The sequence below is a fragment of the Hemiscyllium ocellatum genome, chromosome 49 (assembly GCF_020745735.1).
Source record: "Hemiscyllium ocellatum isolate sHemOce1 chromosome 49, sHemOce1.pat.X.cur, whole genome shotgun sequence".
NCBI classification, from domain to species: Eukaryota; Metazoa; Chordata; class Chondrichthyes; order Orectolobiformes; family Hemiscylliidae; genus Hemiscyllium; species Hemiscyllium ocellatum.
In genome coordinates, this window is record NC_083449.1 from 6,603,586 (window position 1) to 6,617,890 (window position 14,305).

General features: G+C 42.0%; 2 protein-coding genes across 2 annotated transcripts in view; both read right to left on the bottom strand.

The window, feature by feature from the left end:
* Positions 1-14,305, bottom strand: part of LOC132837092 (uncharacterized) — a 475,572-nt gene that overhangs the window by 223,904 nt on the left and 237,363 nt on the right. The gene's annotated exons all lie outside the window — the stretch shown is intronic.
* LOC132837342 (gastrula zinc finger protein XlCGF49.1-like) lies at positions 509-4,492 on the bottom strand. The gene is made up of 2 exons (XM_060857008.1): positions 4,301-4,492; positions 509-4,105 (listed from the first exon to the last, which is right to left on the bottom strand). The coding sequence occupies exon 2, from the start codon at positions 3,827-3,829 to the stop codon at positions 3,227-3,229; it is 603 nt and encodes a 200-aa protein (XP_060712991.1). The 5' UTR covers positions 3,830-4,105; positions 4,301-4,492; the 3' UTR covers positions 509-3,226.

Consider the following 14,305-nt stretch of genomic DNA (forward strand, 5'->3'; position numbering starts at 1 on the left):
AAAATCCTTCTGCGTTTCTCCGACTTGCAGGAACAGATTTTCTCTTTAACTCTATCTTCATCAACAAGACGACTTGTGCCTTTGTTTCAAATTAATTTAAATTTTCTACTGTCTTCTTCTTGGTCCTCCTGATGAATTCTGATATAAAATACAAGAAAACTTGATGCCATTTCTCAGATACTCAATGTGATCACATAATAATTTGAAACAGCGGAGTAGGAAAGATTTAGTGCGATCAGGTAGATCAGTAAAGCTGTTCAATTTTCTTTTTGTGAGAAAAGTTGAAGTTTCATTCGTCAATACATCTACTTTGACCATTCCAATTTCCTCCACTGCATGAGAGAAAATCATTTTGCCTTCTTTCCACCTTCCCAAGAGCTACACAAGTGGCCCAGTGATGATGAGTAACATCACAATACAGAGCACACAATACACTTACCTTTACTTCAACAGTCTTCAAATAATTATATTACCGTGCAATGTGGAAAGAAAAACTAAATTATGAGAGTGACAGAGGAGTTATTTATTCATGGAACACAAACTGACAGGTACATATGCTTTCACATACAGATGCACTCATCCATTCATCTAGTTGAAGCTGTCAGGGATAGACTGATAATTGCACAAACACATCCACATTACAGAAACAGACAGGTACATTTTGATAACACACACATTCCTGGAGCAGAATCTCACAGGTATATACTGATAACTACATTCACCTAATGGGGCAGATTGATAACTAAAATCACATTGACATAGCAAAAGCTGACAGGTAGACACGGATAATGACACTCATATTCACACAGCAGAATCTGACAGGGGCAGATAGGTAATTGGACAGTCATCTTCACATCACAGAAACGGTAAGTATAAACATTTGGGCATATTCTCACTGGAGTTTTGAAGAACAATGTGTAACCTTTTAGTAGAAGAGAAAATGATCTGAAAGGAGTTAACAAAGTATGTAGATACTGGGTGAATGTCACTGCTCATTAGAGAATCTGGGGTAAAGAGACAGTTTGAACAGGAAGCCATCTGTCTAATAAGAAAATGTAGAACATGCTGCCCTTGTTCTATTCCACAGGGAGCAGTTTGGGTTGGTTTATCAGCTTAACTTCAGCTCAGGTAGCTATATATCTTTCACGATGCATAAGAGAGTCTTTGGTTATGGACAATAAACATAAAAGTGGGGTTAAAAACAATTGTGATTTCTTATGACAGAACACAGGCAAATAAAAATGCCACAAACATTTCATTTTCCTTATGGTCTTCTGCTTTGAGACATTTAAACTGACTTAAGCCTGAAAGAAATTAAGAACTATATTGTATACCTTACAACAGTATGGCAAAAATAGGAGACATCATTCACCTTCCACTTTATCTGTAACGTACTGATGTGTGTGTTCACAGATCACATACTGACAGATTCAGTTACAAATGACCATGACATACCAGGGATGGAGTAAAAAAAATTGCTTGGTTCTTTTCTTGAGGTTTCACACACGAGATGCTATTCACACACACCAACTCCTGCAAACAGTAAAAGTTGAATAAAACTTATACAAGTTAGGTGACTCCTCTGATACTCTTTCCAGGCATGAAAAGTAGAGTCAGAAGAGAGACCCCAACCAAAGAAAATACATTTCCTCTCTACAGATCAGTTGACAATGTTTACAGATATACTGGCCACTCCCCCATAGACACATGCTACTGAAGACAACCCCCAGCCTCACAGTCACATATTACCCCAGGTACTATGGTAGGATGAGATCATCCTCGGAGATAACGCAAATGCTAATGCCCTAACATTGGGAATCATAATGCAGATGATTTCCTGACTCAGTGATTCCCAAGGACAACATAGTTTGGATACATCACACCTTCGGAGTGGCCCTGAAAATGAGTTCTGGTCCTGCTTCTGCCTCGGACAACGTAGGTATGATGGACCTCAGCATTGAGGATGATCAAGCAAGCGAACCTGATTGGCTGGGGATGGCTATAAAAGTATGATAGAGATTAAACAATAATTTAACTTGATAATAGGGAGTTCAGTAGCAAGTGACTGTGTAACTGGAGTTAGAATCATCGCATTCCTGCCTGACTGTTGTCCCCACCCACTTCCAGAACATTCACTCAGTGTAGTTTAACCCTTAATATTACATTAATGTGCAGAGAGATATTCCCATTTAATCTTTCCACATTACAGAACAGAAAGATCTGCTGATGGAGAGTTGAATAGGGGAGGGTGAAGGTTCATATGGAACATATATTTTCTTTTTGATAGCAGTGGTGGAGGTCCTGGGAGGGGCCCAAGGTGAGTCCCAGGCAGGACCATTGAGGCAGGCCCCAAGCAGTAGCAGCTGAGGCAGGTCTGGGTGGGATCCCAGAGACCAGCAGTGGGTGTGGGCCTCAGGTCAGCAGCAACACTCCCTTGACCTGGGTGAGGCCATGTGGAACATATATACTGACTGAGACCAATTGAGTCAAGTGGCCTGGCCCTGGGTACAAATTTAATGGAACAAAGACAAACATATTTACTTTTCATCTCATTAGAGTGGTAAGGAAAATATTATTTCCTATTCAGGATAAATTGAATGTCCTTCCTCAGGGGATCTTTTTCTTGGGAATATGCAGTTCCATGCTCAAAGAGCATCAGCCTTATTGGAAGCAAAGTAGCAAGAGTGGCCTGTCCTGCAGAAAGCAATCCTGTGGTTGTCCCCATTTCATCTTCTGTCAGAATGAAGTTGGATGAGTCTTGAGTGGGATTTTCCCTCATTTTGATATCAATTCATGGGTTATAGTATTAATGTCTGGATCAGCATTCATTGCCCATCTGAGTTGTTCATTTTGAGAAAGTGATGGTGAGTTGCCTTCTGGGACTGCAGTCCTTGTGGTGTTGGCTTACCCACAATGCTGTTAAGGTGCAGTTCCAAGATTTTGACCCATTGATATGAAGGAACAGCCAATGTGGAGATTTATGATGTTCAAGTCCCAGTTATTTCAGTGACTCCATTAGATCTTCATGTACTGGTTGTTTTGAGATTTCTGTCTGCAACTCTTCCCTTTCTAACAGCCTGTTAATGAGAATGGCATGTGACATGGAGGGGAGCTTGCAGGTGGTAATGTTCCCAGGTAACTGCTGCTCTTGATCTTTTGGATGGTGAAGGTGTGGGTTTGAAATATGCTCTCAAGCAGATATAATAATACAGATTAACAGCAGATCCTACTCCTGTGATAATTTGTGAACTTTCTTGTGCCTCCACAGACTGGAATACTGAGTGAATTCTTTCCCACACTCAGAACATATGAATGACTTCTTCCCAGTATGACTTAATTTGTGTGCCTGTAGGACAGATGAATTTCTGAATCGCTTCCCACACTTGGAGCATTTGAATGGCTTTTCCCCTGTGTGGATGCGTTGGTGTCTCACAAGGGCTGATGACACAGTGAATTCTTTTCCACAATCAGAGCAAGGAAATGGCCTCTCCCCAGTGTGAACTCGTTGGTGCGTGCGCAGGCTGGATACCTGCGTGAACACTTTCCCACATTCCAAGCAGGTAGGTGGCCTCTTCCCTGTGTGAACTTGCTGGTGTGACAACAGGGTGAAATACTCACAGAACGTCTTGTCACACTCAGAGCAGGTGAATGGTCTCTCTGCAGTGGCATCACGCTGATGTACCCGCAGAGCAGACGAATCAGGGAATCCCTTCCCACATTCGGTGCAGGTGAACGGCTCCTCCCTGTAGTGACCACGTCGATGAAACTCCAGAGTTGACAGGGAATGGAATCCATTCCCACAGTCATCACATTTCCATGGTTTCTCCATATTAAGGGTGGCCTTGTGTCTCTGAGTTCCTACTATGAATGGTGTGAGGTTTCTTTCAGGTATGAGACTGTCTGAAGGTTTATCAATTCACTGAAAGACTCGTAGTTAGTAAGTATACCTCAGTTCTTTTCCAGCCAAATTGTTGTTTCAAATCATTCTTGATCTCTGGTTTACAGTCAATAATATTTTAGTGCCAGTTATTTCAGTGAACCTATAAGATCTTCAAGTATTGGTTGTTTTAAGATTGCTGTTTGAAAATCTTCCCTTTCTAATATCCTGAAAAAAAGTTATAAACGTCATTACTATTCGGTTCGAAATTCAGAACAATTAAATCGAAGTGATCATCATTTCTTGCCCTGAACAGATTCTGTCCTTCCCTGGGTTTATTTCCTTTCTCTTTCAGTTGTATCAAATAAATAATTTCAGGCCAGAACTTTAAAACGAAGAAACCGGGAGAAAACGTTTACTCACAGATATGGGAGAGAGGAAGGAATCTTCAGTCTGAGTGAAGCTCCATCTTCATTCAGACAAAGACAAACAGCAGCACCACCTTTTGCTGGGTAATACGGAGCAGCTTACCAAACTGGTAGTTGCACGTTCGCGCTCAGACAATAGGGCGCTCTGATTGGTTGGAGATCCAGATTGCTTCCGGTCCTCCAGTGCTTTCTATTGGTCACTTTGCCGCTTTTGATGGGGCTGGGATGGAAGACGGAAGCACATGGGACAGCATCTTGGTGACGAAATGACGTTTGCATGCTTTTTGCCAGGAGACAAAGGGGCTACTGTGATAACTGACCAGTGACATTGAAGGAGTTGTCCCCGCCTCAAAGACGTTCCTGCACATGCGCAGTATACGCTTTGTCGTGTCCGATAGTGACCCTGTCACGTGAGCAGCAGCGACAGGGATTGTGGGAATTGTAATTCCCATAAAGCTACTGGTGCCGTCTCCGGGAAGTGGATGAAAACTATGGGTCGGAATCTGATGGGAACAGTAGTCCTGAAACGTTAATTCTGCTTTCTGTTCACAGACTCTGCCAGACTTGCTGAGCTTTTCCAACAATTCCTGTTTTTGTTTCTCATTTACACCGGCCGCATTTTTGGCGGCTTTTATAAGGACTTGGGTGGCAGCTTTTGGGGGAGCAGCGAAATAGGTGACTGTGACAGTGAATACCAGAAGCACCTTCAGGGAAGGAGATTTGGGCTAATAGCAAAGAGATCGTCAGATGAGTTAGCGCTCCAAACGTGGACAATGAGGGAATATGCGGGATATAGTGATTAATACATATAGACTGGGAAGTATATTCAGACCATGTAGAAAAATGTGTTTGGAATGTCCAGCCTGTACTTATAAAACCATATTATTCTTCTTGAGCAGTGACTGCATCAAGGATGATTCTTTTTCTATGCGTCCTGGGATTATTGAATCGTTTAATGCTGAATCCACAAGTTCTGCCCACGAGGGGCAGATGATATTTGCTGAAGCAAGTGTGGGTGTGATGGGTACATTTTAACATGCTTCTTCCAGTGATAACCTTTGTTTTCCATCTGGGGATATTTGAGATACTCAAAATTGTTGTCTTCTTCAATGATACTTCTTTGCCAAATTGAATGGTATTGGGACAAAGATTCCCCCAAGTGTTTGGGGGCATTACATTTTTGTTTTTAAGAGAAAATGTGGACTCATACTGACCACAGTTATCTGCCAACCTGGAAATCTTTTTCAGTGAGAATGCTTGCTCAGATTACTGAGCTGCTTTGGAAGTCCTGTGTCAGACGTGCGATTGGTGCGATCTGCCTACTGTAGTTGATTGTGCACAAGCAGTGCCTCGGTTCAAAGCTCTTCAGTTCGATCTGCATTTTAATAACCACTTTCCTGGAGGTTATTCAAGAGGGGAGAGCAAAAAGGCAAGTGGTAGTTGTAGGGGAATCTTTAACTGGGAGTATTAACAGCATCCTTTGTAAGCAGGATTGAGAGTACTGCATGGTGTATTGCCTTCCCCATGCCAGGGTGAGGCCAGGGATGTTCCTCCTTGAAAGGATATTTACGTGGGAGGACAAGGATCCAATTAGTCTGGTCCACGCTGGAATAAACATCATAGGCAAGGTGAGGACGAATGACCTGTTTGGGGATTATTAAGCACGGGGAACAAACTTAAGGAACAGGTCCTCAAGGGTTATAATCTCCAGATTACTACACGAGCCATGTGCAAATTGTTTTAGGTAAAAGAAAATTAGGGAATTAAACACATTCCTAAAAGAGTAGTGTGGGAACGAGAGGCTCCATTTCATGGGGCATTGGCATCAGTTTTGGAACAGGAGGGATCTATACTATTGGGACGGTCTCCACCTGAACTGATCTGGAACCAGTGTTCTCACGAAAAGGAGAAATGAGGTGATCACCGGGGCTTTAGTGATGGAGGGTGGGTTGGGGGGAGAGACATGAAGTATCGTGGTAAATAGAAAGGAAAGCAGCAGATTAGCGTGTGTGCAGAAAGGTTTAACTTCATCCAAGACTATGAAAGATGTTAAAAGGAATGACGAGTCAAGAGATATTAGTGGAAATTAGTAGAATTCAAAAAGGTGTAAAAAAAAATTAGCATGAAGGTACTTTACCTAAATGTTCATGGCATTGAAAACAAGGTAGATGAGTTCATTGTGAATTAGTATGATTTAGTAACTATTATGGAACAGGACCGCAAGATGGTCAGGTCTACGAGTCAAATATCCAGGGCTTATCAGACTGTTTGGGAGGAGAGACAGAAAGGGAAGGTGATGGTGTAACTCTGATATTTAAGGATGATATTAGAGCTATGGTGAAATAAGTTCCATGAAGAATAAGGTTTAATCCATTTGAGTGGCAAATAGAAACGCAAAGAAAAATAAGTCACCGTGTGGTGAAGTCTATCCGGCAGCAAATAACATCACACTGGGGAGGGAAATGAACATAGAAATAACTACTTCCTGTAAAAATGGTATGGAAATTATCACGGGGGACTTTAAACTACATGTCAATTGGTGAAACCACGTTGGTGAAGAGAGCCTTGAGGAGGAATTCATTGAATGTATCCACAATAGTTTTCTTGAACAGTATGTAATGGAACTGATGAGGGACTAAACTACTCTAGATCTGGTCCTGTGTAATAAGACGGGATTAATTAAAGATGTGATAGTTACAGATCCTCTTGGAAGGAGTGATCACAGTATGGTTGAATTTAGAATACAGATGGAAAGAAAGATAAAAATCCAATACCAGAGTCCTGTGCTCAAACTAAGGAGACTACAATAGGATGACGGAGGAGTTAGCAGACTTTATGGTGGGACAATTGCCGAACAGTGAAGACTTTCAAAGTAATTTTCCAAGGTGTTCCACAAAAGTAGACACCACTGAAAACGAGGTTAATCTGTCATGGGTGTCTAAGGAAGTAAGTGAGGCTCTCAAGTTACAAGAGCAGGCACAAAAAGTGGCAAAGACCAATGGGAAGCTAGAGGATTGGGAAAACTTTAAAGGTCATCGGAAAGGCACAAAAAGCTATAAAGAAAGTAAGATAGATTATGAGATTAAAGTAGCTCAGAATATAAAAACAGACAGCAAACATTTCTTCAAATATATAATGCGATGAGGACTGGCTAAGATAAATATTGGTCTTTTCGAAGATAAGAACGGGGATAATGAGGAATTGGCCAAAGCATTGAACAGGTTTTTTTGTGTTAATATTCACAGTGCAAGATACAAGTACCGTGCCAGTAATTGACAAGGAGATGAAACGAGATGTCATGGAGTCCGACAGCACAGCGACAGGCCTTTTAGCCCAAGTTCTTCAATGCTAACAAAAACGTCCATCCAATCCCATTTCCCTGTAATTGGCCCATATCCTTCTAATCATTTCCTGTCCATGTATTTGTCTAAACACCTTTTATATGTTGCTAATGTATCTTCCTCAACCACTTCCGCTGTCAACTCATTCCATGTGCACACCACCCTCTTATAAAAACATTGCTCCTCCAGTTCCCTTTTATTCTTTCCCCTCTAACATTAAACTGATGCCCTCTGATTCTCCATTCCCAACCTTGGGAAAAAGACTGAGTGCATTCATCCAATCTGTTCCTCCCATAATCTTATACAGTTATATAAAATCCCCCCTCAGTCTCCTATGCTCTAAAGAGTGAAGTCCTAGTTTGTCTACGTATAACTCAGACCACTGAGTCCTGGCAGCATCATTGTAAATTTCATCTGCACTCTTTCCAGTTTGGTAACATTCTTTCTATAACAAGGTGACCAAAACTGAACAGACTACTAAAAGTGCGGCCTCACCAATGTCCTGTGCAACTGCAACATAACTTCCCAACTTCGATACTTAATGCCCTGACTAATGAAGGCCAGTATGCCAAAAGCCTTCTTCACTGCTCTCTACCTATTACTCCACTTTGACAGAACTGTGAACTTTAACTCCAAGTTCCCTCTGTTCCACTACACTCCTTAAGGCTTTATGATTCACCATGAAACTCCTACCTTGATTTGTTTTTCCAAAATACAAGACCTCACATACACACAAAGGTATGCCGACTATTCCATATCAAACCCTGTCTTTCCAAATGCTTGTAAATCATATCTCTCAGAACTTTCAAATAGTTTACCTACCATAGATTAAGGCTTACTGATCTGTATTTCCCAGGTTTTTCTTCGCAGCCATTCTTGAATAATAATGGGCCAATTACAGGGAAATGGGATTGGATGGACATTTTTGTTGGCATGGAACAGTTTGGGCTAAATGGCCTGCCTCTGTGCTGTAGGACTCTATGACATCTCCCTTCGTCTCCTTGTCAGTTACTGGCATGGTACTTGCATCCTGTACTGTGAACATTAACACAATAATATTTGTCACCCTCCACTCTTCTGTGACCTCACATGGCCAACAATGATGCAAAAATATCAGCCAGAACCCCCCACAATTTCTTCTCCAGCCGGTTGCAGTGAGGACCTAGAATCGATTCTCACAAAAAGGTCAATGTTGGACAAACTAACGGATATTAGGGCAGATCAGTCTCCTGGCCCTAACGGATTGCATCTGAGGGGACTAAAAGAAATGGCATTCTTGGTAATTTTCTAAACTTAGCTGGACTCTTGGGCAGTTCCAGCAAATGTGATGCCACTGTTTAAGAAGGGAGGTAGAGAAAACAAATGGGGAATTATAGGCCAGTTAGCTTAACATATGTAGTGGGCAAGATGCTTGGATCTACTATGAAGAAGAAATAGCAAGGCATCTCGATAGAAATTGTCCCATTCGGCAGGCACAACAGGTCATGCTTAATTAATCTTTTGGAATTCTATGAAGCCATGATAATTACACTGAATAATGTGGACTCAGTAGATGTGATATATCTAGATTTCCAAAAGGCATTCGACAAGGTGTCAAGCGAAAGGCAGCTGCACAAGATAAAGGTGTTGCAGGCAATCCATTAGCATGGATAGAGGATTGGTTAATGAACAGACAGCAAAGAATGGGGATAATTGAATGCTTTTCTGGTTGGTAATTGATGATAGTGGTGTGCCTCAGGGATCATTGAGTATAGAGATGTACAGCAAGGAAACAGATCCTTCGGTCCAACTCATCCATGCTGACCAGATATCCCAACCCAAACTAGTCCCACCTGGCCAGCACCCAGCCCATATCCCTACAAACCCTTCCTATTCGTGCACCCATTAAGCTGCCTTTTAAATATTGCAATTATACTAGCCTCCACCACTTTCTCTGGCAGCCCATTCGACACATGCACCACCCTCTGTGTGAAAAGGTTGCCCCTTAGGTCTCTTCATATCTGTTTCAGAACATCTTTCCGATAGGAAGGAGACCAGAATTGCATGCCATATTCCAAAAGTGGCCTCACCAATGTCCTGTACAGTCGTAATATGACCTCCCACCTCCTGTACTTAATACACTGACCAAAAAAGGAAAAGTTATCAAATGCCTTCTTCACTATCCTATCTACCTGTGACTCTGCTTTCAAGGAGCTATGAACCTGCACTCCAAGGTCTCTTTGATCAGCAGCACTCCCTCGGATCTGAACATTAAGTGTATAAGTCCTGCTAAGATTTGCTTTCCCAAAATGCAGCATTTATCTCAATTAAAGCCCATCTGCCACTCCTCAGCCTATTGGACCAGTGTTGGGACCACAATTGTTTACAATTTGCACAGATGGTGTGGAGTTGGGGACCACATGTAGTGTGTTAAAGTTTGCAGATAACAAATGTTTAGAGGCATATAGATCGTTCAAGTGAGTGGGTGAAGGTTCACTAGGTTCCTGAGTTGAGGGGGGTTGCATTCTGAGGAGAGACTGAGTAGACTGCGATTATATTTGTTAAAATTGAGAAGAATAGGGGCGGGTGGGCAGAGGGGAGAAATCTTACAGTAATATATAAAATTATAAAGGGAATAGATGAAATTGAAGCAGGGAGAATATTTCCACTGGTGAGTAGAATTAGAACAAGAGGGTATTGCCTCAAAATTAGGGGGAGCAGACTTAAGACTGAACTGAGAAGGAATTTCTTCACCCAGAGGGTTTTGAATTTGTAGAATTCCCTGCACAGTGAAGTACTTGAGGTTTCCTCATTATCTTAGCTTTAAAAGCATTCAATGTTTTAAAAGAGTAAATGAATTCAGGGTTATGGTGAGAGGCTGGGTAATCAGAGCTGAGGCTGGGAAAAGATCAGCCGTGATCTTATTGAATGGCGGAGCGGGCTCAAAGGGCCAGATGGCCGACTCTTATTCCAAATTCTTATGTTTGTAATTCTTAGTGGTCAATCATCCCAAACCTAGAACATCACTGCAGGAGTTTCTCAGGTTAGTATGCTTGGCCCAATCGCTTTGAGCTGCCTCGATGACTTTACATTTGAATAAAAGTCCAAGTTGGTACTCTGATTACACAATATGTAGCACCATTTGAGACTCCTCAGGCACACTAGCAATCTCTGGCCTAACACTGTAAAAGAAGATCAGTCACATGGAACACGTTTTATGTAACAAAACATCTCAACATCCTTCAGGAGAGTTTGCAAAATAAACACTGGGCACTGACACATTGAATGGTATTCTCTTGAATGATGAAAATTTTGATTGTAGGGCAAGTTTTGAACAAATATTCACAAAGAGAGGGGCAGACTGGTTGAGGGATGGAATATCAGAACGTCCTGCTCAGACAATCAGAGATGCTAAAGAGGGCAGAATGAGTGGAATGCAGGTATCTCAGAGTGAGGAAGTGCAGGTAACAGAGGCAGGGAGCAACACAACCCAATATGCAGATATCACAGCGAGTTACAGACTGGATATTACAGTGATCAAGAGGGATGTTTGCAATTTTTAACTGGAGCAAATTTCTGCTCATGGAGGCAGTAGCTTAGTGGATTATCTGCAGACTATTAACCTAGGGATCCAGGTAATGTTTGGGGGATCTGGTTTTGATATCCACTATGACAAATGATGGAATTTGAATTCAATGAAAATCTGGAATTAAAAGACGAACAATGGCCTGGTTGATTGTTGGAAAATCCCACCTGGTACACTGAAGTCCTTTAAAAGAAGGAAATCCTGTCCATACCCGGTCTGCTGTACGTGATTCTAGATCCCCAGCAATGCGGTTGGCATTTAACTGCCCTGGATGAGCGAGTGATGCCCACATCCTGTGACTCAATAATTTAATAAGACATCCAGTGCTGTAGAATACACTGTCTGATAATTTAGCAACAGTGGAATAATGGAGACATTGGGTTGTCTGCTAAGGTAGAATTGGGTAATGTCAGCGGACGTGTGAAAACAAATGCCATGCCTTTGGATGAGCTCACCTCATGGTGTCATGTGGTTGAGAACAGCAGGAGCCAGGGATAGGCTCCTCCCTTGGGGGTTACCAAGTTCTAGGTTTTTGGAAAGGAAAGGGAGTTTGGAAATGATGCTACATTGTTTTTCACTGGATGGATGATGGTGGTGGAATTAAAGTGACAGGGACCAAACCAGACGAGAGCAAGAACTGGTAACAATATCAGTTAATGGGAGGAGGTTGGATGTTTGGCCATTGAGTGGAAAAATGGTCAAGAGATGAGAAGTGGGTTCTCATGGACATGAGGAGCTCCCAAAATAGGAGAGGAGCTGGAGGAAGTTGAATATTCAGGACTCTGGCAAAGTGGAACTTCAGAGACAGTTTCAGGGAAAGGAGGGACATGGAAGAGACAGCTGCTCAGATTATCTCAATGTGAATGACAAAGAAGCTCCGTGAGTTCTGTACAAGATGGAGGAGAGAGAAAGGAAACCTTTTCAAATGGAAATGGAAAGGACATTAGAAAGTGTTAGCAAGCTGGGTGTTTACCATAAATTTGATATAATTGACCTTTAATAAACACCTGTAACCAAGCTAGAATTTTCACAAGCTCAATTGAAAAAGACTGCAATTAATCAAATTGGATGCTGGATGTGATCAACAGCAAATTCCAATTCCTTCATTTATGGAAGTTACTCTGGCAGTTATGTAGTTAACTTACGCATGCCCGGGATCATATTACAGGGCTCCAGTAACAGATAATGATAGTGCATTGTGATAGGTTAGCCAAATCACTGGTATATGAGGTAATGCTGAAGACAATGACGGTGTAATGTGATAGGTTAAGTGTGATGGAGGGAACCAGCGTGGCAGACGATGATTAGTTTAGAAAGATAAAGTGAGCCAGCATGATTGGCTATGCTGTTATCCAATAAGCCTGGGAAGAACAACTGTATAAGTTGCAGGAGAACAAAGAGCCTGTGGGGAGCCAGGGAAGGCATTTCGCTGGCTCCCACAACTTTGATTTTGCAAGATTAATGTTTAATTTTGTGAAGGATTTTCTACGTCTCCTGGTAATTTTTTATAAAACATTGAGTAATTCTTCCACAACACAGTCAAAGGGAGATCACTTCAATGAGCACTTAGAAATGAGGAATAGGTTTGATACAGTGTGGTTAACACAAAGTGCATTTATTCCCTTGTCATCTGCACCAGTCATCCCTTTAACTGAGCTGGGGTTCATTAACTTCAGCAGAATCCTGCCCAAGTGGATATCATTCAGTTATCAATTCCAAAAATAATTAAGTTCTTTGACATAGCTCCACATCAGGTGGGACTTGAAACAAAATCTTCTGGCTGAGACTATGAAGCAAGGAGATGTTCACAGTAAAAACCAGGCACTGTCATTTCTCATGAATATGCTGGTGTTTCAGCAGCTTGGATTTCACAATGAATCTCTTCCCACAGTCAGTACAGCAGAAAAGCCTCTACCTTCCGAGAGATCGCTGGTGTTTTAACAGGTTGGATTTATGAGACAATCCTTTCCTGTCATGTGAGCAGGTGAATGGTCTCTCCCCAATGTGGCTCTGCTGGTGTTTAATGAGGTTGGATGACGGCTTGAACCCACACCCACAGTGAGAGCACATGAAGGGTCTCTCGTCACTGTGATGATGTGGTTGGGATATCAGTGCCCCAGAGTTTTTAAAACACCTCCCACATTGAGCATTTCAAAGGTCTGTTTTCTGTGTGAACTTGGTGGGGTTTCAGCAGGGTGGATGACTGAGTGAATCCTTTCCCACACTTGGAACAGATGAATGGCCTTTCCCCAGTGTGTCTGTATTTGTATTGTGACAGGGTAGATGACCTACTGAAGACTTGTCCACATGTACAACACACGTATTGTTTCTCTCCCACTGTGAACGGTGTTTTTTTCTTCCAAAACCCAATGATGTTCAGATGACAATAAACTCGGCAGCTTGTTCAGATTGGGAAGTGATGCCTCATTTTAAATCTCCTCATTGCAAATCATCTTCTCCAATACACTGTGAAATTCATTGAAAACAAAAGGCAAATCAAGTGAGAACCCAAAAAACAATGTTTAAAAAATATCACATGCAACTCAACCCAGCACGTCTGCTGTCACCAGTGAGATCAGAGCTGCTTCAATAATTTTCAGCTCGATTTTCCTGCGCTTGAATTCCTTACTAATTGAAAATCTATTTATCTCAGCCTTGGACACACTGAGCAGCACAGCCTTTACAGGCCACTGCAGTATTCAGTACCCGAAGAGAAGGAATTCCTCCACCTCTGTTTTTAATAGGTGATTCCTTACTCTGAAATTATGTCCTCAAGTTTAGGGTGTAGGTTTGCTCGCTGAGCTGTAGGTTTGATATCCAGACGTTTCATTATCTGGCTAGGTAACATCATCAGTGGTGACCTCCAAGTGAAGCGAAGCTGTTGTCTCCTGCTTTCTATTTATGTCTTTCTCCTGAATGGGGTTCCTGGGGTTTGTGGTGATGTCATTTCCTGTTCGTTTTCTGAGGGGTTGATAGATGGTATCTGGATCGATGTGCTTGTTTATGGCATTGTGATTGGAGTGCCAGGCCTCTAGGAATTCTCTGGCATGTCTTTGCTTAGCCTGTCCCAGGATAGTTGTGTTGTCCCAGTCGA